General features: G+C 37.5%; 1 protein-coding gene across 4 annotated transcripts in view; it reads right to left on the minus strand.

Moving 5' to 3' along the window:
• DNAJC15 (DnaJ heat shock protein family (Hsp40) member C15) overlaps positions 1-24213 on the minus strand; it is a 100354-nt gene that overhangs the window by 44790 nt on the left and 31351 nt on the right. For all 4 annotated transcript variants that reach the window (XM_039473258.2, XM_074387777.1, XM_074387778.1 and 1 more), the window contains 2 exons: positions 11943-11994; positions 8414-8478 (listed from right to left, as the gene is read on the minus strand). In XM_039473258.2, coding sequence (XP_039329192.1) covers positions 8414-8478; positions 11943-11994 — 117 coding nt within the window. The remainder of the gene's footprint in view (positions 1-8413; positions 8479-11942; positions 11995-24213) is intronic.

Genomic DNA, 24213 nt, shown 5'->3' on the forward strand with positions numbered 1-24213 from the left:
CCCAGCTACTCTGGAGACTAAGGCAGGAGAATCGCTTGAACCTGGGAAGTAGAGGTTGCAGTGAGCCGAGACTATACTACTGCACTCCAGCCTGAAGCAAGATTCTGTCTCAAAAAAAAAATGTCCTAGTGCAGTGGTCCCAGCACTTTGAGAGGCCGAGGCGGGCAGATCACCTGAGGTCTAGAGTTCGAGACCAGCCTGATCAACATGGAGAAATCCCATCTCTACTAAAAGTATAAAAAAACTAGCTGGGTGTGGTGGCACATGCCTCTAATTCCAGCTACTCAGGAGGCTGAGGTAGGAGAATAGCTTGAACCCGGGAGGTGGAAGTTGTGGTGAGCCAAGGTTGCGCCACGGCAACAAGAGTGAAACTCCTTCTCAGTTAAAAAAAAACAAGAATGAGGGACTTACTTAGAGGAATAGCGCTGGTTTTAAGGTTTCTTTCAGGAAACCAAAATTTCTACTAGATGCATACTTTACCCCTAAATTAAAGGTAATTAGTTTCATCATAACAAAACAGAAGTATCACCTAATATTTGTTCTTTTGTTTTTAAATCATGCCTGGAACTAATGCATAGAGTAATTCTTTATTCAGAATAAAAATATTTCAATGAGTCTTTATTTACCTAAAATTTGGAACCAGCATAATAAAAAAGATAAACTCAGGATGTTTTATAAACTGTCATTCCCATTATAGTCAGAAAGCTCATTAACCTTAAAAGCAGGTATTGGTAACTGAGTGATTTTTAAATTTTCAGTTTTGCCCAGGTAGACACAGAGTCTCAGAAAAGGTTCCTTAAAATCTAGTGTCTGGAAGAAGTTCATGTGGACATTGAATTTATTATGAATAAGTCATTCTGTATGTACATATATATAAAATCAACACAACACTTCCAAAAGAACTGGACCATTTTGCAAACAGAAACTTACATTTGGGGCAGTGTGCAGAAAAGTATGCAAAGTGAAAACAAAAAATTGCCACATTACTCACTACTAAAATACACTCAGGCCTCAGCATCTGCAGGTGACTGGTTCTAGGACCACCCATACTAAAATCTGCACATATTCAGGTACCATAGTCAGCCCTACAGACACCACAGATACAAAAAGTTGGCCCTCAGTGTAGGTGGGTTTTGCATCCCATGAATACTACGTTGTTGATCTACGCTTGGTTGCAGACATGGAGGGCTCATTGAGTTTATTTTTTTAAATCATGATTAAGTGGACCTGTGCAGTTCAAACCCAGGTTGTTCAAGGGTCAACTGTATTTACACATTTCTTCAGAGAAAATCATGATTCCTAAACTTGTAGGAAATTTAGGTCTTATACAGCTTTAAATAGAACAAAACTGTTATCACAGTATTTTAATCTATTAATATGTTCGAATTAGTGTCCATGTCATGAGCAAGCACAAAATAGTAACTCTTTATTCCTCCCCAGTAATAAAGTATAATTGAAAGGCCCTTTTAAGCTTGAAAATAATATACCCATATTGTATTATATTAGGACTGACAGATAAGGTGGTACGGAACCATTTTCTGACCACACTGTAGTAGGTAAAAAAAAAAAAAAAAATGTTTAGATCTATAAAAATGAGATTACTCTAAGGAACAAGTATACCATCAAATGGATGGAATAAATTGTCCTATTTTTCTAAGAACAGGAACACATCCTGGACCTTACAAATGATTATTTTGTATTATTCCATTCGTAAAATATTGTATAAATAAACAACAGAAATCAGAATCACTTCCTTCTAAAATTGGCACTAAATGCTGTAGTGCCATGTTAGATCATTTTGCATCTCCTTTGCTAAGTTAAAACAAACTCCTCATTAGCTAATTCATTCACTCGATAGCTTGAAACGCAAAAGTCCTCCAATACATTTACCATAAGCTATAAACTTTATTATGTACAATAATCTATTTGATTTATAAAAACTAAAGGATGATTTTAATCAGTATTTTTCAATAATTTCACTTGACCATAAAACAAAAGAAATGCAACTTAAAAAAATTATATTTAAATAAAAAGACAGATTCACAAATAGAAAATTAAAAGCCTAAAAACAAAATAAATAAAAAGATGAATGATGGGTTTTCTCCTCCGGAAAAAAATGTAGAGTAATTAGACATTAGCTGAGTCAATAATATACATTAAAACAAAAACAAAAACAAACAAACAAAAACAAACAAGCAAAAGGGCACTGGTTCAAAAGAGCAGACTGAGTTATAAAGATCTTTTGCTTTCCAAAGTACCTTTGAAATGAGAAAAGACATTGTAAATTAAAAAAAAAAAAAAAAGCAAAAAAACCTTAATAGGCCTAGGAAACAAGAAATGGAATAAACAGCAAACAAGAAAGTTTACAGCAATCCTAGATAAGGCCAGGCTCAGTGGCTCATGCCTGTAATCCCAGCACTTTGAGAGGCTGAGGGGGGCAGATCACGAGGTCAGGAGATCCAGACCATCCTGGCTAACATGGTGAAACCCCAGCTCTACTAAAATACAAAAAAATGAACTGGGCATGGTGGTGCGCACCTGTAGTTTAGCTACTCAGGAGGCTGAGGCAGGGGAATCGCTTAAACCCAGGCAGCAGAGGATGCCATGAGCCAAGATCGTGCCACTGCACTACAGCTTAGGTGACAGAGCAAGACTCCATCTCAAAAAAAAAAAAAACAACAAACAACAAAAAAAGAAATCCTAGATAAAAACTGCATGTACAGAAAAATCCCAGCAGTCTCAAACACCAGAGAAAAGAAGAAACTTTTTTTTTTTTTTTTGAGACGGAGTTTCGCTCTTGTTACCCAGCCTGGAGTGCAACGGTGCGATTTCAGCTCACTGCAACCTCCGCCTCTTGAGTTCAAGCAATTCTCCTACCTCAGCCTCCCGAGTAGCTGGGACTACAGGCTGCGCCACCATGCCCAGCTAATTTTTGTATTTTCAGTAGAGATGGGGTTTCACCATGTTGACCAGAATGGTCTCGATCTCTTGACCTCGTGATCCACCCGCCTCGGCCTCCCAAAGTGCTGGTTATAGGCGTGAGCGACCATGCCCGGCCGGAAGAAACTCTTTTCAGGAAAACAAGAACACTAAATTCAGAGCCAATAACAACAATAAAAAAATAAGTGTAACTTATTAAACCAGAGCAGCGTAAATAGATCATTCCTTCTCTACCAATACAGCGCATAAGAGGCCTGGCACCTGTCACTTTACCCTCAGGCTGAGAAAGAGAACCATATGCCTCTTACTCTGATATGCATCTTACTCTGGGTGGTAGGTACTACAAGACACAAAGGGGCATACCAGCAGGCCCCATTTCAGAACCTAGAAGTCTAAGGGGGTGGGAAGCTATGCCAAGGAGTAAAATGTATACAGTGCTCAACCTCTCTTGAACTCTCCAGGTACCAATCCTGCCTCTAGTCTCCTTGCTTGGAAAGACATGCCTGTTAACAAACCCACCTATGTTACTTACAGCCCACTGTCAACACTCTCATTCAATTAAGCTGTTGAACCAACCCTACCAAACTGCTGAAGAAAGTCATGAATATTACCTCTACTAGTCAGTTTAGTTATCATAAATATAAATCAACAACCAAGGGTCACTGGACATTTGAGTAAACCCAGTATCATGGAGGAGAAAAAAAGAACCAATATGAACAAATAACAACTGGCTTTAGGAAGAGGAGATAAATTAGGAAGCAGAGGAGAATTTGGCCAAATTCTAATTAATCGCTTTAGAAATATTCAAAAGGATATCAAATTAATTAAAAAATGACTTGCAATTTTTCTTGTATAAAGAAATAAGAAAGAATCCTTGGAATTTAGAACACTACTAATGTGGGTCAGGAGCAGTGGCTCACGCCTGTAACCCCAGCACTTTAGGAGGCTGAGGTGGGCCATCTCTTGAGGTCAGAAGCTTGAGACCGCCCTGGCCAACATGGTGAAACTCCATCTCCACTAAAAATATAAAAATTAGCTGGACACAGTGGCAAGTGCCTGTAACCCCAACTACTTAGGAAGCTGAGGTAGGAGAATCACTTGAACTCAGGAGGCAAAGGGTGCAGTGAGCTGAGATTGTGCCACTGCAACGCAGCCTTGGTGACAGAGCAAGGCTCTGTCTCAAAAAAAAAAAAAAAAAAAAAAAAAAAAAAAGAAAAAAAATACCAATGTGAAGAATTCAGTGGATAAACTGAATAACAGAATAAACATTGCTAAAGCCCAGTCTGGTGATCTGGAAAATACGCTGTGAAAATACTATAGAATGAAGAGCCCTAACTGAAGACCAAAGAAAGATAAGATAGAAAAGAGAAAATGGCAAGAGACATAGAGAGTAGACATCTTTTTATTTAGTCCAATATCTTTCTATTCAGAGTTCTACAGACAGAGAAGAGACACAATGAAGGGAAGAAATAATGAAAGAAAAAACTGTAAGAAAATCTTAGAGAACTAAAGACCATTTTCAAGTAAGTCAGGGCTCACTAAGAATTCTTAAGAAATTCCAGAACATCAATAAGGAAGAGAAAATCCTACAAATTTTCAGAGCTAAAAAAACCTGCCACCAAACCTAAAACCCCAAACCCAAACAACAAAAGAAAATGAAAACAACAGGTTGTCTACAAATGGAATAAGAATAGTCAGAAGACCACCAAAAAAATCTAGCTGTGAGTATACAAAAACGCAGGAGTGCAGGCACTGAGGCTTCATCTCAGCAGAGATTTTTATACTTCTCTAATGTTGGCTCCACCAGATTTCAAGGAGCTAGCAGCTGACAACAGTGAAAACAAAAGAAACAAACTGTTTAACAAAGAAGAAAAAACGTTTACCAACCATGCATTTCATGTAAAAAATTATTCTAGGCACTATTTCTGCAAAATGAAAAAAATATGAAAAAGAGAAAGATAAGATTTAAGAACAAGACGTTAAAGCTTAGAGGAAATGAAGTTTTAAAAAACAATGAAATGAAACTCCATTGAAACTTGAGCCTTGGACAGTCTCCTTTGAATAATAGATTTAGTGACACACAATTGCAGTTCTTGTCTTTTTAGTAACCTTATTTGGTTGAATAATGAATAATACTTATAAAATCAAAACACTGTATACGCTGTGTCTGAGGTATGACATTAGGATTCATCAACACCAAGAGAAAGTATGCACATACTTCATTTCTCAGCTTCCCTAGAATGATTACTATTTTAAAAATTGTTTAAAAATATTTGCATCTTTACTGAGGTAAAAATTTAATAATGATGATCATGATGATGATAAAGATATTCTAAGATGTTTTACTGAAAACTCAAGAGTAGCACTTTGTGAAAAGGAGCAAGATTTATTGAAAGCCAGGTTTCTTACCTTGACCCACAAAGGAGAACGAAAGGGGGGTACACATCATTTCTCTTTCCTTTAAGAAATGCAGGTACCAGGTTCAGACTCTTTAGATTAAATAGGACAAGTAAGGCCACTGTTAGAAGATGAGGGAGCAGACCATGTGAGCCACTAAAGAAAGAGTTTACATGAGTGTATCCCTTGTAATCTCTTGAATTACCCTGCCTTATCTGTGAGCTGTCTCTACCACGTACTGAAGATTTCCTCATTTTCTTGCCCTCTCTCCTTTTACAATGTGAAATTATATAGTTCTGCAAAGCTTCATAATTTTCTATTTACGGTATACTGAAGATCACCATAACAGAAGAGAAATGACTTCTGAAATTCTTCTGAAATTTATGTCTTTCCATATGTTTATTATTTATTATTTATAAACATATGGAAAGACATAAATAGAATTCATTTAAAGAACTATGTTACTGTGTCCATTGCTACTACTTTATTTCAAGCCATCATCATCTATCACTTGAACTATCTCAATACCCTCTTACCAGTTTCACAGCTTCTACTCTGGCTCACTCTAGTTTATGATCTAGGTAGCAAGCAGAGTTATAACCTAAAATGCAAATCACATTGCCTTGATGCTCAAAACCTTCCAAGGGGCCAGGCACGGTGGCTCACACCTGTAATCCCAGCACTTTGGGAGGCTGAGGCGGGTGAATCACTGGAGGTCAGGATTTTGAGACCAGCCTAACATGGTGAAACCCTGTCTCTACTAAAAATACAAAAATTAGCCCAGCATAGGGTGGGCGCCTGTAATCCCAGCTCCTTGGGAGGATGAGGCAGGAGAATTGCTTGAACCTGGGAGGCAGAGGTTGCAGTGAACTGAGACTGCGCCAGTGCACTCCAGCCTGGGTAACAGAGTGAGACTCCATGTAAAAAACAAAAACAAAAACAAACAAAAAACCTTCCAAGGGCTTTCTATCATATCATGCTTAAGGTAAAATCTGAAGTTTTTTTTTTTCCTTCATCGTCTATTAGGCACTAAGGGATCTGGGCCCAAGCTGCCACTATTCCCTTCATACAATCCTTGGAGTTACTCTTGCTTCTAGGCTCATTTGCACCTCAGAACCTATGTAGTGATCCCACCACCCAGGAAGCTCTTACACCAGATGGCTCACATGGCCTGTTCCCTTATCTTCTTGGAGAAATCTTACCTGGCCTATCTAATGTAAAGATACCTCATTGTTGTTACTCTTTAGACTCTTACTCTGATTTGATTTTCTCAAAAGCATGCGACACTTCTGGGTATTATATATCTTACTACATTTTTCTTAACTGTGTCTCTCTACTAACATGTAAGCTCTTAGAGGGCAATGTCTTTGGTCCATAAATATATCCTACTATCTATGATAATGTCTAGTTAGCATGTACTAGGTGTTCAATGAATATTTACTCAATACCTACCACTATTTTAGCCAAATAAAATATAAACAGGAAGACAGAAAATATGCCTATGTTCCCTCTAATCATAGATATGCATTTATAAGACTGTAAAATCACTTGCTGGTTTGTGTGTGTGTGTGTGTGTGTGTGTGTGTGTGTGAATCTAAGTTTAGTTATTTGTCAGTATGTCATCTTTTGGTGCTATCACTGTCCATGGTTAAGTCTCACAAGCTATTCATTTTTTGGTGACCTACACCATAATACAAATATATTATACATAAACATTGAAAAATTTGAGTTTTATGATCATGAACTAGAATGTGATAAATTTAATGGCTGTGATAATAGTATTAATATGACATTCTATCCTCCAATAAATTATAAATTTGAAAAAAAATGACAGTCTCTCTGGTAGGTTTTGAAATATATAATGAAATAACATATAAAGTAAGTTTTACATTTAGTAGTATTATGTCAACTTTGATATAACTTACCTTCCCTGTTTAATTACTGTTCATTTATTTAATAAACATTTAGTGATTCTTCATCTCTGTGCCAGCAGCTTAGAATAGCTGATAATCAACTTGGTTTGCAGCAATTTGAGAATTTCAAATCTCAACCAAGTTGATCTATCCCAAATCTGCTTCTATTTCCCTGAAGCCAATGTTTATGCTACAGGGTTTCATTGACTTTTCTTTATATTGTCTTCAGTTGTTGCAAACTACAATTCATACTGTTACTTTTAAGGATACATACTATCATTCACTTTTCCACTTATTGTCAGCTCCCAAGAATAGCTATAATGCCCGTACAAGAATGTATAATTAGTTCTATAGCATTTCATCATTGGAATCTTGTAATTTTATGTTTCAGATGGCCAGGTGTGATGCTATAAGGGGTCTAGTTTCAAGTTTCAAGATGGCATCAACTTTTGGGTAAGCTCCATCAGGACAAGAACCATGTCTTCTTTGTTTATCAGCTATTCCGAGCTCCCGGCACAGGGATCAGGACTCATTAAATGTTTACTGAGTAAATAAACATTAACTAAACAGGGAAATTAAGCTATATGAAAATTGATATAATAATACTAAACAGATTATAATAACTAGATATCAAAACAAGGAATAAAGTTAGATATAAAAATAATGTGACCAAAAACTTAAAAGAAACTGAGTCAGTAAGTTAGACAAACTCATCAATGATATTGAAGGAAATAAACAGCTACAAACATTGGAAAATCCAAGCCATTTTCTAAGCTAATTCAAATATGCCATACCAACAAAAATCAAAGCGAGTTTTCTTTTTTTTTTTTTTTTTTTTTTTTTGAGACTGAGTTTTGTTCTTGTCACCCAGGCTGGAGTGCAATGGCGCGATCTTGGCTCACCGCAACCTCCGCCTCCTGGGTTCAGGCAATTCTCCTGCCTCAGCCTCCTGAGTAGCTGGGATTACAGGCACGCGCCACCATGCCCAGCTAATTTTTTGTATTTTTAGTAGAGACGGGGTTTCACCATGTTGACCAGGTTGGTCTCGATCTCTCGACCTTGTGATCCACCCGCCTCGGCCTCCCAAAGTGCTGGGATTACAGGCTTGAGCCACCGCGCCCGGCCCAAAGCGAGTTTTCTAACTAAAGCCACATTCAACTTACAATCTTCTTTGCAGTTTCTGTGATAACTTCTTCTAGAGGTTTCCAGATCCGAAATGTATAGCGACCTAAATAGTAAAAGGAATAAAAGCAAACATATTTTCTATAATCGACATCAATCATTACCTTCAAAGTGCCTGTCATAGTATTTATTGATAGCTTATATATGTTATTTCAATAAATATTTCAAAACTTACCAAAAAGATGGTCATTTTTTTTTTCAAATTTATAACTTACTGGAGGGCAGAATTTCATGTTAATACCATTATCATAGCCATTAAATTTATCAACTTCTAGTTTATGATAATAAAACTAGAAATTTTCAACATTTATGTATAATATCTTACATTTGTATTATGGTACAGGTCACAAAAAAAGATCCTAGTACTCTTTCTACAACAAACTGTAAACTCCTATTACATATAAAGACACTTATAATACTAAAATGATTAATTGTATTGCTTTTTTTTTTTTTTTTTTTTTTTTTTTTTTTTGAGACAGAGTTTCACTCTTGTTACCCAGGCTGGAGTGCAATGGCGCGATCTCGGCTCACCGCAACCTCCGCCTCCTGGGTTCAGGCAATTCTCCTGCCTCAGCCTCCTGAGTAGCTGGGATTACAGGCACGCGCCACCATGCCCAGCTAATTTTTTGTATTTTTTAGTAGAGACGGGGTTTCACCTTGTTGACCAAGATGGTCTCGATCTCTTGACGTTGTGATCCACCCGCCTCGGCCTCCCAAAGTGCTGGGATTACAGGCTTGAGCCACCGCGCCCGGCAATTGTATTGCTTTTTATGGTGATAATCACTTTGAAATATACAGAAAACAAATTCTGTTTATGATCTAAACTACACATATGATCTTAATAGAATTATTATAAAGTAAAAAGGCAATACGTATGAAATAATTACCAAGGATGTTAATTATCAATTTTTCTCACTGAGGATGGCTACTCTCTCTAAAAACTTATTTTTAGCTCTTTCCTTAGTTAGAAATCCTAACAATCAAAACTCCACTGAGTCTTGACAACTAAGAGTCAATAGTAAAACAGATTCTAAATTATTTTGAGGGCATCAAACAAGATTAAAATATTATCTAGTTAATTTATCTTTTGCACCCCAATCAGATTGTATTTTCTAGTATCTCTTTCTCCAACAGCCTTGCTAGAAAAACAGTATATGACACTACAGGCTTATGCTAATCATAAGCCTATTTGCAAACCAAAAGTTGTACTGCAAAAATTCAACTACCGCCGGGCGCGGTGGCTCAAGCTTGTAATCCCAGCACTTTGGGAGGCCGAGGCGGGTGGATCACGAGGTCGAGAGATCGAGACCATCCTGCTCAACATGGTGAAACCCCGTCTCTACTAAAAATACAAAAAATTAGCTGGGCATGGTGGCACGTGCCTGTAATCCCAGCTACTCAGGAGGCTGAGGCAGGAGAATTGCCTGAACCCAGGAGGCGGAGGTTGCGGTGAGCCGAGATTGCGCCATTGCACTCCAGCCTGGGTAACGAGCGAAACTCCATCTCAAAAAAAAAAAAAAAAAAAAAAAAAAATTCAACTACCTAGATCTTTTAGAAAAATTTACCTGCCTATGTATACTGTTATTTCTGTGCAAACACGTTACATGAAAGACAGGATGCCAGAAACGGGAAAATGTGAAAATTAAAAAGCTCTTGACATAAATAAGAACACTAAAGTGAAATTAAATGAGGCTGATTCCCTAACTTGACTGTATGTCTTATCACACAGATGACATATTCCATTTGATTTTACAATAGTATGAAATGTAGCTTTTATATTACCTCAAAATTCTTCAAAACCATAGTGACTGACTTCTAGTCTCAGTTAAAAAGCAGTTAAATGCTGTAAGAAGTGACATGTGATGGTTTACTCTAACTGGAGGACCTAGTTCCAACAAATCTAACTGTACTTTCTCCTAATTTCTGTTATCTGGTTGTATTTGGCTCTGGAAGAGATTTTGCTATTATTTAATATAATATTCTAGTCAGTAATACGAATTTGGAAACTGTGTGTTCTACATAGAATACACACACCAATTGTCATTTTAGAAAGACAACCCTGGAAAAAATACTTCTTTATCTAATTTCAAATCAAAATCTTACATTTGAATTTATAACTATGCCTACTCTACTATAATAATTAATACTAAAATTGCTTTATGTTTAGGGGAGAGTTTGTCAGAACTTCTTGAGACATGATATTCTTCTCATGAAACCTCAGAAATTAGTGAAGTATAAGCTATATAATTGAGACATAAGATCCTGATGACAAAAAGATCAAGAGAATCTGAACCACTGATCTAGATTTTATATTTTTGTTTGTTTGTTTGTTTGTTTTGAGACGGAGTTTCACTCTTGTTACCCAGGCTGGAGTGCAATGGCGCGATCTCGGCTCACAGCAACCTCCGCCTCCTGGGTTCAGGCAATTCTCCTGCCTCAGCCTCCTGAGTAGCTGGGATTACAGGCACGCACCACCATGCCCAGCTAATTTTTTGTATTTTTAGTAGAGACAGGGTTTCACCATGTTGAGCAGGATGGTCTCGATCTCTCGACCTCGTGATCCACCCGCCTCGGCCTCCCAAAGTGCTGGGACTACAGGCTTGAGCCACCGCGCCTGGCTTGATCTAGATTTTAAAGTTCTGATTGTTCAGGTGTTTTTTCACTTGCAAGACAAAAGATTAAAATAAAGTGGTTTAAATGATAATCATGAGAAATTAAATACCATATAAAACAAGACTCTCTTTTTTTCTCACTTTTCTGTTAGATCTTACTAAACTCCACATAGCCACAATGGAATGCAACTTCGCCTAAAAGAAGATCCAATTAACAAGATGGAATCGATAGAACTTACAAACGCAAATGCTAAAACAAAAAAGTAAATCTTTATCAATAAGGAAATATTATCAAATTAACATTTAATTAGGAAATAGCTAATTTTAAACTACTATAGGTTAACGACAGACTCAACAAATTTACTTTAGATCTTAAGAACTATTCTATCGAGAAAGGTAATTTTAGCAGTGAAAAAAGTCTCCTGGGTTTATCAAGGTAATTATACCAATATGTTGAGAGACAAATTAAAAAAAAACTACAGGGAACAAGTATGCTCATGAGAAAAAACTGACAGCTTAAAATGCATAAACCTATTTGCAAGAATAAACAAATATGGGAGAATAAGGAACCCCATACCACTTATATTACATAATATTAAAGATTTCTTTTTATAGTATAGTATACCTGAAACTGAAAAAAAAAAAAAATGCCAGGAAGATAAACTATTATTGGAGCTAGTTTTCCTGGCTTTTGTACCACTAATTTTCTTCCCATAAAGTTTATCTAGATTTTGCTACAATGACAAATGTTCAGTAACTACCAATGGTGGAAAAAATGAGAATGTATAATGCCTAAAAACCAAAACCTCAGAACACTAAGGGTCTACTCATGAATCACTGTAGATGCTGTTTGGAAATATTTCTCCTGCAATTTATTGGTATATATTCTTTATCTTACCTGCAAATACAAGAGCCGCAACACCCAGTCCTACAGTTATCAAACTTCTTGACTATGGAAGAAAAAAATGAATATTACTTATGATGTAACATGCTGGGCTTTAACAGTAAATTGTTTTTAATAATGAGAATAATTATGTTACAATACATTTTCTTCAAGCTCTACTGTGAAGACTAGGACTTTAAAAAGTATGCAGTGTCTGTGAGATTATATCTGCTGCTCACTATATCAGCTAATTCTCAATGAACTGAAATGAGTCTAGATTTTCATTTAATTTCCATATATTTGAATCCATTCTAACCAAGAGCTTTTATATTACCGATTGCTAAAATTTTTTCTATAGACTATTTTTAACAGTGGGTTTAATATATTTATCTTCTATAAAGATAAAAGGCACATATTTCCTCCTCCATATTTTACGTTTGCAATGTTCAACAGCATTTGCTATATTTAAAAATTTCATGAAATCTGACATTAATGTTTAGGGAAGAAATAAAGCTTCCAAACTTAACAATAATAATAATAATAATAATAATAAAAAATCAAGAGTTGGTTAATGTCTACCCTAGAGTAAAGATTTTAAAATAAGGGCCCAAAATTCAGAATGTCAGAATCTAAAGACATAAGCTAATTCTGAAGAAAATCGATTTTAAATTGGCTGTATACCTATATTATTCTAAGCTTTCCCTCCTTAAACATCTCAGGAAAATATTAATGGCACAATAACAAAAAATTTATGTGGCAAAGATCAATGGTTATCCTCAACATCCATTCTCCTTTTTTTCAACAGGATCAGGAATTCCTATTTTTAGCCCAACAAATTTTTCCAAGCCTGCTTAAGACTTAGGTGTGGCTATGTTAACTAAGCATTGGCTCATAAGATATAACCAGAGTAGTGGATGCAAGTTCTGAGAAGACCCACGGGGTGGGAGGGAGATGTCCTTCTCCTTTTCCATTTCTCCTTCCTTATGGCTGGAATGCATACATTATTCCTGGAGCTCTTGGATAAAGAAGGAAGAACAATGAGATGAAAAGACACTATTCCAGATGATCAAGGAGTTGCCTTGTCACCCCTGAATTGTCTCTATTTATTAATACATGAGATAAAAAGAAAAGTCCTATGTTCCTAAGCCACTATATATTTTTGGGTTTTAGGCACTTGGAGCCAAAACAAATTCTAATGGATATGAAATTAAGAAGTGAAACCACAGAAACATTTTTGTCTGATAAGTGGTGAGAGAGGCAAATCCATAAGGGTCAGCAAAGACTTTTAAAACACTAGCATAATCTCCCTAGGGAACAGAATGAATATACTTCATTGGTGCAGACATAGTAAGATGGAGGCTGAGACTAAAGGGATGCTAAAACCAAAAAGCCATTCGGCCACTGGCCTTCAAGTTCTGGAAGGAAATATACACACCAAATCATAGGAAATCAAAGTCCCAGCCTCCAAGGAATGACTCTATAAAGAGAAATACCAGGTCAGCAAAGGTAGCTGCGTGAAGGTACTCTAACTTTAATATGCAAAACTCTGAGAAATCTAGAGCCTGAAGACAAGATGAAGGACATTCCTCTAGGCTTCTCTCCCCATCAGTTCCAGCTTTAAGTCACGCCTTTTCACAAGGAACTGAGAGCAGGGCCATTTCAGTAAAAGAAGATTTATTCCCTAGCAGAGAAGAGAACGCACAGAGCTACCTACCAGAGAAGCAAACAATTTTCAGGGTTCTTTTCTGGTTGTCTAGCCTGCCTGAAACAGAAAACTATTCCTGAAAAGAAGACGTATTTAAAGAAAATAATATTCTGTTGAGGTATCTTTTTGCCATTTTCTAGGGCTTCCCTGAAAATGGGAAGCTCTATATTTTGAGCTCTCTGGCTTGACCTTCCATTGGTTCACTTTAAGGACCCTCAGTCCAATCAAACTATTCAACTATTTCATATGTGAATTATATCTTCTTCCCTTATAATTATGTTTATTGTTTTCTCATTAGAAACACTAATATTTGTCTATCCAAATCCTACCTGCTCTTAATATCTCAGCCTGATCTGCCACAGAATGGCAGAAGTCACTTATAACACATAGCTAAGGGCACATATTCAAACATACATACAGACTTCCTCCAAATTAATAATAAAAAGACAGACAGCCAAATGGAAAATGGGCAAAAGACTAAGTCGGTAATTTCATAAAACACATACACAAAAATAAATGGCTAATAAACATACAAAAATGTGTTCCATTTCAAGCAGAACAAGAGAATACCAACAACAGAATGGCACAGAATATTAATATCAGAATACAAACATCTGTGGCCTTTATGGAACTTGTTTTGTCCAATGATGCATCCCAAGGGCATAGCGACAGTATCCACACCTCACAGGGTTATGTGAGGATAAAACGTAAGAATACACATACAGGATTTAGCACAGTGACTTGGGAAACGTCAAACAATCAGTAAATGTGAACTGCTTTCAATATTATCAGTAAAAGCTGGGTGCAGAGGCTCACGCCTGTAATCCCAGCACTTTGGAAGGCCACAGAGGGCAGATCACCAGAGGTCAGAAGTTCAAAACTAGTCTGGCCAACATGGTGAAACCCCATGTCTACTAAAAATACAAAAATTAGCTGGGTGTGGTGGTGCACACCTGTAATCTCAGCTACTCAGGAGGCTGAGACATGCGAATCACTTGAACCTGGGAGGTGGAGGTTGCAGGGAGTTGAGATGATGCCACTGCACTCCAGCCTGAGCAACAGAGCCAGACTCTCAAAAAATAAATTAAAGGCCAGGCGCTGTGGCTGATGGCTGTAGTCACAGCACTTTGGGAGGCCATGGTGGGCAGATCACCTGAGGTCAGGAGTTTGAGACCAGCCTGGCCAACATGGTGAAACCTCGTCTCTACTAAAAATATGAAAATTAACCGGGCATAGTAGTGGATTCCTGTAATCCCAGCTACTCGGGAGGCTGAGGCATGGGAATCGCTTGAACCCAGGGGGTGGAGGTTACAGTGAGCCAAGATCACACCACTGCATTCCAGCCTGGGGGATAGAGCAAGACTCTATCTCCAAAATAATAATAATGATAATAAAAATTATCAATAAAAATAACTACTATTAAATAAGAGTATTATAACAGAAGTTCAAACAAAGTTCTATAACACTTAAATATGTATGAGTAAGAGAAGATTCACAAAGTGTTTTTGAGGTAGCCTCTGGAAAATGAACTGGTCTTTCCTAGGTTAACTACTTTAATTTTTCACATTTTGATAAATGCACATTTGAAAAATAAAAAGTCTTTAAAAAGGTAAGCTATTGTAATATTGAATTTTTATAGATTAATAATTATTGCATCATTTTACTATTTCAACCATTCAAATGACAGAAATAGTTGCCTCTACAATTTCAAAGAGATTTTTATTTCAAGGATTAAAGGTATATAAGAAAATGTTAAACCATCAGGCATTTGCTCATTTTTCACTTTATTTTAACAATATGTAAGGCTAAATTGTGATTAACAATAAAAATTTGATTTAATTCAACAAATAAGTATCATGTGTTGATTATTCTCCATTTGTCTCTCCCCAGATCCGTTTTCTAATTTTCTCTGCCTTGCTCTGCATCTCTGCCTCGCCTTACTTCTAGGGAATAACTTGCCCTTTAACTTCTGGTTGGGTTTCACCAGTGAGAGGAAGAATCAGCAGAAAAAGAAACAGCGGAAGGAAAGAGAAATAATGGTATAATTTATTCCCCGTTTCTTCCCTGTCTTTTTTCTTGTTTGGCCACCGCTCCTGTTGGGGTGGTTCTTCTTTCTGCCTACAACTCTCACTGAGTTTTGGAACATGGTTTCCATCCTTGTCCTGTCACCTGGATAGATAACAGTTTCCAAGTGTTGCTAGTCTCTAGGTGATTCATCATCCTTTCTTAATTATCTTAAACCATGGTCACACCTCTGCAAATAGTCCCTTCAATAAACTACCTTCAAAAAAAAAAAAAAAAAAAAATCCACCTATTACTACCAGGATTCTTACTGATAAAATCATCACTACATACCAGTTACTGTATTGCATGTGAGAGATGTGGCATGGAACAGGGTAAACTTGGCCCAAGTGTCGATATCAAATGAGTCCTATATAGAAATTTGAACATGCTAGGTAGGCCTCCAACTCTACACTAATCTCCTAAAGTTCTTGCTTTTTATCCTTATTACAACATCCATTGTACTAAATTAGTTAGACATTTGTATTTGGGTATTTGTCCACACCCATATCTCATGTGGAAATGTAATCCTCAATGTTGGAGGTGGGGCTTGGCAGGAGGTGTTTGGATCATGGGGGTAAATCCCTCGTGAATGGCTTGGGTCATCCCTTGGTGATACTAGTGAGCTCTTGCTGTGAATACAAATGGGATTTGGTCATTGAAAAGTATGTGGCACCTCCCACCACACTCTCCCTCTTTTGCTACTGCTTTCGCCATTTGAAATGCCTACTCCCACTTCACCTCTGCCATGATTGTAAGCTCCCTGATACCTCCCCAGAGGCAGAGCATATGCCAACACCATGCTTCCTGCAAAGCCTGCAGAAACATGAGCCAATTAAACATCTTTTTAAAATAAATTGCCCTGTCTCAATATTTCTTTATAGCAATGCAAGAATAGCCTAACACGCCTCCTTCAGCTTTTCTATGTATTGAAAGTCTTTAAAAATTTGACAAAAATCTATGGATCATCTCCTCAGGAAAACACAAACATATTACAAAAATTTCTATACAATTTGAGGGGATTCCATGGGTTTTCCCGAAGTCCTTCAGCTCATAAGCTCCAACCTAAGAATCTTTTTTTAAAAATAAATATATAAATATATGAGTTCACTGAAGTCTGAGAGGATCTCTCATTCAATTTTCATCTCCTAGAGCAAATCAGAAGACCTGTCACATATTTCACTTTTCATTCATTCAATAATATAATTAAAAACTTAATTTTTTAATAACAGAATAGACTATTTCTCTAAAGACTTACTTTATAGGGAAAAAAAAAAAGACCTTGTAAACTTTAAAAACAAAAAGGAAAAAGTGGTGAAAAGGCAGGACTAACTTCCAGATCTCACTTGGATGAACAGAACAGCATGTGAAGACTCACATCACAAACTTTTGCTCCAAGAACTGCTCCAGAAGTTCTCGGAGGAGAACCAAAGGAATTCACAGACGCTTTGAAAGAAGCAGTTTGCCGTTGCAAACTCCATGAGACGGCAGAAAAACTGTAAGTGCCCAAAGTGTGAGGGGGGAAAAGTCTGCCTCTGAACATACAACCTCAATGGGGAACCTGAAAATCCAGGTAACGGGAGGATTTAACCTTACCTAGAGCTGAAGCCAATTTGGAGAGCTGAGCAAAAAAATAAAAGTAGATGCAACAGTGGGAAGAACCCTTGGTCCCTGGGGACCAAAAACTCTAAGTACTCTTGGTCCCCAGGGAAGCCATTTCTGACTATCTCACAGGGGTCCTTCAGGAGGGCTGCCAATGGCATTAGGGAGGGAACACAGAGAGAAGGAAACTTCCAGGTGACCTTTGTAATAATTTCAATTATTCCCAGTGTGAATTTTCCTGGGAAGAAAAGAGGAAGGGGTGGGAGAGGATCAAACAGGAAGTGCAGATATGAACACAGCAGCTGAAGCATGCAGGGAGCCTGAAAGCCATGGGAGACTTGTGGCCTGGGGCAAGTTCCCAGTCCTGAGAACCACAACACTATTTGCCACAGTGGCCACAGCGAGCCCTCCCTAAGAACAGTCTGAGCTCAGACAAGCCTCACCCTTCCCCAACCGAGTTATCTTTCTCTACTAGCCCTGGCAGCCAAAAACAAAGGAAATAATCTCTTGGGAACTCTGCCCATCAGCTGAGAAAACCAAAGACTTATCCAGGTGACCTTAGGGCAAGCTTGTATCCCCCCTATACTGCCACGGCTGATGCTCTCTTGAAAGTGCCATCTCCTGGACAGAGGCCAACCAACTCAAGCCATTACAGAAACTCATAAAAGCACAATTACAATCTAAGAAAGAAGAAAATAACAGCTAATTCCACTGCCCGTAGCACTGGCTAACCAGAGGTTCTGAGTCTGTCCATGTAACAAGTGCACTGCTAGTACAACCAGTATTCAAGAAAACCAGCTCACTAAACAAAACTACAACCAAGGACCCTCACAGAGTCTAATTCTCTCCCGTGCTACCTCCACTGGAGCAGGTGCTGGTATCTACAGCTCAGAGACCCAAACACAGATCACATCACAGAACGCTTTACAGATACTCCCCAGTACCAGCCCAGAGCCCAGTAGCTCTGCTGGGTGACTAGACCCAGAAGAGCAGTAATAATCACTGCAGTCCAGTTCTCAGGAAACTGAATTCCTAGGGAAGGGGGAATGCACCACATCAAAGGATCACCCCATGGGACAAAAGAATCTGAACAGCAGCCTTTGAGCCCCAGATCTTTCCTCTGAAATAGTCTACCCAAACAAGAAAGAACCAGGAAAAAAATCTGGTAATATGACAAAGCAAGGTTCTCTAACAACCCCAAAAGACCACAATAACTCACCAACAATAGATCCAGACCAAAAAGAAATATCTGAATTGCCAGACAAAGAATTCAGAAGGGCAATTATTATGCTACTCAAGGAGGCAGTAGCAGGAGTATCTAGCTATTCTTTTATTAGAATAAACAGACTTTAAAGCAAGCGCCCCCAAACTATGGCCTGCAGGCCGCAGGCAGCCCCTGAGGCCATTTATCTGGCCCCCCGCCGCACTTCAGGAAGGGGCACCTCTTTCATTGGTGGTCAGTGAGAGGAGCACAGTATGTGGCGGCCCTCCAGCGGTCTGAGGGACAGTGAACTGGCCCCCTGTGTAAAAAGTCTGGGGACGCCTGCTTTAAAGTAACAACAGTTAAAAAAGACAAAGAGGTACATTATATAATGATAAAACGATCAGTCCAACAGGAAAATATCACAATCCTAAATATATATGCACCTAACACTGGAGCTCCCAAATTTACCATTAGACCTAAAAATTAGATAGATGGCAACACAATAATAGTGGGGGACTTCAATACTCCACTAACAGCACTAGACAGGTTATCAAGACAGAAAGTCAACAAAGAAACAATGGACTTAAACCACACTCTAGAACAAATGGACTTAACAGATATATACAGAACCTTCTACCCAACGACTGCAAGAATATGCATTCTATTCATCAGCACATAGAACATTCTCTAAGATAGACCATATTTCTATTTCCTGTAACAATAAAACCAATACCACAGAAATACAAAAGATCATTGAAGAGTACTATGAATACCTTTACATGAACAAACTACAAAATCTAGTAGAAATGGATAAATTCCAAGAAATATACAACCCTCCAAGATTAAACAAGGTAGAACTAGAAACTATGAACATACCAATAATAAGAAGTGAGACTGAAATGGTAATCTAAAATACTGTCAACAAAAAAAAGTCCAGGACCAGATGGAGTTACAGCTGAATTCTGTCAGACATTCAAAAAAGAATTGGTACCAATCCTATTGAACATATTCCAAAAGATAAACAGGGAATCCTCCCTAAATCATTCTATGAAGCCAGTTATCACCCTAATATCAAAACCAGGAAAGGACAAAATAGCAACAACAAAAAACACCTATAGACCGATATCCCTGATGAACACAGATATAAAAATCCTCAACAAAATACCAGCTAACCAAACCCAACAGCATATCAAAAAGATAATCCACTGTGATGAAGTGGGTTTCATGCCAGGGATGCAGGGATAGTTTAACACAAAGTGAATAAATGTGATATAGCACATAAAGAGAATTGAAAACAAAAATCACATGATCATTTCAACAGGCACAGAAAAATCATTTGACAAAATCTATCATTATTTTATGATTAAAACTCTCAGCAAAATTGGCATACAAGAGATATACCTTAATGTAATAAAAGCCATCTATGATAAACCCACAGCCAACATAATACTGAATGGGGAAAAGTTGAAAGCATTCCTCCTAGGAATTGGAACAAGACAAGGATGCCCATTCTCACCACTTCTATTCAACATAGTACTGGAAGTCCTAGCCAGAGCAATCAGGCAAGAGAAGGAAATAAAGAGCATCGAAATCGGCAAAGAGGAAGTCAAACTGTCTCTATTTGGTGAAGATATGACTGTATAGCTAGAAAACCCTTAAGACTTTTTCAAAAATCTCCTAGAACTGATAAATGAATTCAGCAAAGTTTCAGGATACAAAATTAATGTACACAAATCAGTAGCTCTGCTACATACCAACAGTGACCACGCTGAAAATCAAATCAAGAAATCAACCCCTTTTACAATAGCTGCAAAGAAAAAAAAAAATTAAAAAAAAAATACATAGGAATATACCTAACCATGAAGGTAAAACACCTCTCCTCTACAAGGAAAACTATCATACAAAAGACTGCTGAAAAAAATCATAGATAACACAAACAAATGGAAACACATCCCATGTTCATGGATGGGTAAAATCAATATTGTGAAAATGACTATACTGCCAAAAGCAATCTACAAATTCAATGCAATTCCCAATAAAATACAACCATCATTCTTCACAGAGCTAGAAAAAAACAATCCTAAAATTCATACAGCACCAAAAAAGAGCCTGCATAGCCAAAGCAAAACTAAGGTATCAGAATAAATCATGAGGCATTACATTATCCGACTTCATGGTACTGGTATAAAAACAGGCACACAGGCCAATAGTGGAAAAGAATAGAGAACCCAGAAATAAAGCCAAATACTTACAGTCAACTGATCTTCCACAAAGCAAACAAAAACATAAAGTGGGGAAAGGATACCCTATTCGACAAATGGTGCTGGGATAACTGGCAAGCCACATGTAGAGGAATGACACTGGATCCTCATCTCTCATCTTATTTAAAAATCAACTCAAGATGGATCAAAGACTCAAATGTAAGACCTAAAAGCATAAAAATTATAGAAGATAACATCAGAAAAACCATTCTAAACATTGGTTTAGGCAAAGATTTCATTAAATAACCTGCTTCTGAATAACCAAGAAGCCAAAAGCAAATGCTACAAAAACAAAGATAAATAGATGGGAACTAATCAAACTAAAAAGCTTCTGCACAGCAAAAGAAACAATCAGAAAAATAAACAAACAACCATAGAGTAGGGGAAAATCTCTGCAAACTACGTATGCAACAAAGGACTAATATATACAATCTACAAGGAACTCAAATCAATTGGCAAGAAAAAAATAAAAAATCCCATCAAAAAGTATGCTAATGGCTGGGCACAATGTCTCATGCCTGTAATCCAGCATTTTGGGAGGCCGAGGTGGAAGGATCACCTGCGGTCAGGAGTACAAGACCAGCCTGACCAACATGGTGAAACCCTGTCTCCACTAAGAATACAAAAATTAGCCAGGTATGGAGGCAAGCACCTGTAATACCAGCTACTTGGGAGGTTGATATAGGAGAATTGTTTGAACCTGGGAGATGGAGGTTGCAGTGAGCCAAGATCATACTACTGCACTCCAACCTGGGGGACAAGAGCGAGACTCCATCTCAAAATAAGTGTGCTAAGGACATGAACAGAGAATTCTCAAAAAAAGATACACAAATGGCCAACAAACATTAAAAAATGCTCAACATCACTAATTATCAGGGAAATGCAAATCAAAACGACAGTATCATACACCTTACTCCTGCAAGAATGGCCCTAATTTAAAAATAAAAAAATAATAGATGTTGACATGGATATGACAAAAGGGAACACTTTTACACTGCTGGTAGAAATATAAACCAGTACAACCACTATGGAAAACAGTACAGAGATTCCTTAAAGAACTAAAAGTAGAACTACTGTTTGATCCAGCAACCCCACTCTTGGGTATCTACCCAGAAGAAAAGAAGTCATTATATGAAAAAGGTACTGCACATGCATACTTATAGCAGCACAATTCACAATTGCAAAAATATGGAACCAGCCCAAATGCTCATGATCAGAATGGATAAGAAAATGTGGTGTATACATACCATGAAATACTACTCAGCCATAAAAATGAACAAATAGGCCAGGCGCAGCAGCTTACGCCTGTAATGCCATCACTTTGGGAGGCTGAGGCAGGCGGATCACAAGGTCAAGAGATTGAGATCCCATCCTGGCCAACATGGTGAAACCCAGTCTCTACTAAGATTACAAAACAATTAGCTGGTCGTGGTGGTGCATGCCTGTAGTCCCAGCTACTTGGGAGGCTGAGGCGGGAGAACTGCTTGAACCCAGGAGGGGGAGATTTCAGTGAGCCAAGACCAAGCCACTACACTACAGCCTAGGCAACAGTTCAAGACTCTGTCTCAAAAAAAAAAAAAAAAAAAAAAAAAATGAATAATGGCATTCACAACCTGGATGGAGCTAGAGACCATTATTCTAAGTGAAGTAACACAGGAACAAAAAACCAAATATTGTATGTTCTCACTTACAAGTAGGAGCTAGATAGGAGTATGCAAAGGCATAAGAATGATACAACAGATTGTGGGGACTCGTGGGGCAGGTAAAGGGTGGGGGTGAGGGATAAAAGACTATACACTGGGTACAGTGTTCAGGTGACGAGTGCACTAAAATCTCAGAAGTCACCACTAAAGAACTTATCTGTGTAACCAAACACCACCTGTTCCCCTAAAACTTACCGAAATAAAAAATAATAAAAGTAATAAAAACAACAAAAAGAAATCCAAATTAAGTAGATCACTAGAGCAAAAAAGGATGTTCAGTAAATAATCAAAATTGTACAATCAAATCTTACTTATCAAAAACTCATTTATTTACTGGAATTAAAATTCCTTATGCAGTTTCAAATCAAGGCTAAAAAAATTTTTTTAATCTTAAAAATTCTTTATTGAAGAGGGTTTAATCTAAATTATCTTTCATTGTATTTTAATTAACATTAAAATATAACTTTGAGCACGAACAATTGATAGTAAACAAAAACATATTTAGAAGTTGAAATCAACTTGAAATTTTTTTAAATATCATATATCCTATAAAATCAGATTTTATAATCTGAAATAAGAATTAAAGACCTCACTTTGGGAGGCTGATATGGGAGAATTGCTTGAGCCCAGAAGTTGGATACCAGCTTGGGCTACACAAGAAGACCCTATCTCTACCGCAAAAAAAGAAAGTTAGTTGGGTGTGGTAGGGTGTGCCTGTAGTCCCGGCTACTTGGGAGGCTGAGGTGGGAGGTTTGCTTGAGCCTGGAAGATTGAGGCCGCTGTGAGCTGTGATTATTCCACTGCACTCCAGCTTGCCGTCTCAAAAGAACTACGAAATTTTTAAAAATTTAAAAGGAAAGAATAAAAGTTATTATAAAGTTTCTTATGGAAATAGGAAGGCTGTTAGATCTATAAACAATTAAAACTGACCAGGTGCTGTGGCTCACACCTATAATCCCAGCACTCTGGGAGGCCGGGGTGGGGGGAGCAGGGGGAGAAATCACCTGAGGGGTCAGGAATTCAAGACCAGCCTGACCAACATGACGAAATCCTGTCTCTACTAAAAATAGAAAAAATTAACCAGGCGTAGTGGCAGGTGCCTGCAATTCCAGCTACTTGGGAGGCTGAGGCAGGAAAACTACTTGAACCTGGGAGGTAGAGGTTGCAGTGAGACGATATCGTGCCATTTCACTGCAGCCTGGGCAACAAAGCAAGACGCTGTCTCTAAATAAATAAATTAATAAATAAATAAAACTTAAATTGACCCAGAATAATATGAATTGTTTCCTACTACCTAACATTTTTTTATTTGCTAAAAACCCACTGTTATTTCTTTTCAGACACAGATTTCGTAAGCTGTAAAACAGTAACAATTCTCCTCAAACTTCCAAATATGTTAATGACTCAAACAGGAAAAAGAAACTAATTTCAAATGTAGAAAACAGACATACAGGAGAAAGGGAGTCAATCTAAGTCTAAGGAAGTAACTCACACAGAACCCTTGACCATAACCTTTCTTTGGTTTAATTTTTTAGAATAAAATAACATCTAAAACACACTGAAGTTTTTTAATAACCTATGGTTTATTACCCGGCATAACTGTAAATATGCAATAATTCCATCAACATGTTCTCTATTTTACTACTGTTGAAAAAAAAATTAACATGCTTCTTTCATCACTATGCTAGTTCTCATTTGCTAAACTTCAGTATCATATCCTTGGGCTAAGAGGATTTGTATTATTTTTTTT

The sequence above is a fragment of the Saimiri boliviensis genome, chromosome 16 (assembly GCF_048565385.1).
Source record: "Saimiri boliviensis isolate mSaiBol1 chromosome 16, mSaiBol1.pri, whole genome shotgun sequence".
NCBI lineage: Eukaryota > Metazoa > Chordata > Mammalia > Primates > Cebidae > Saimiri > Saimiri boliviensis.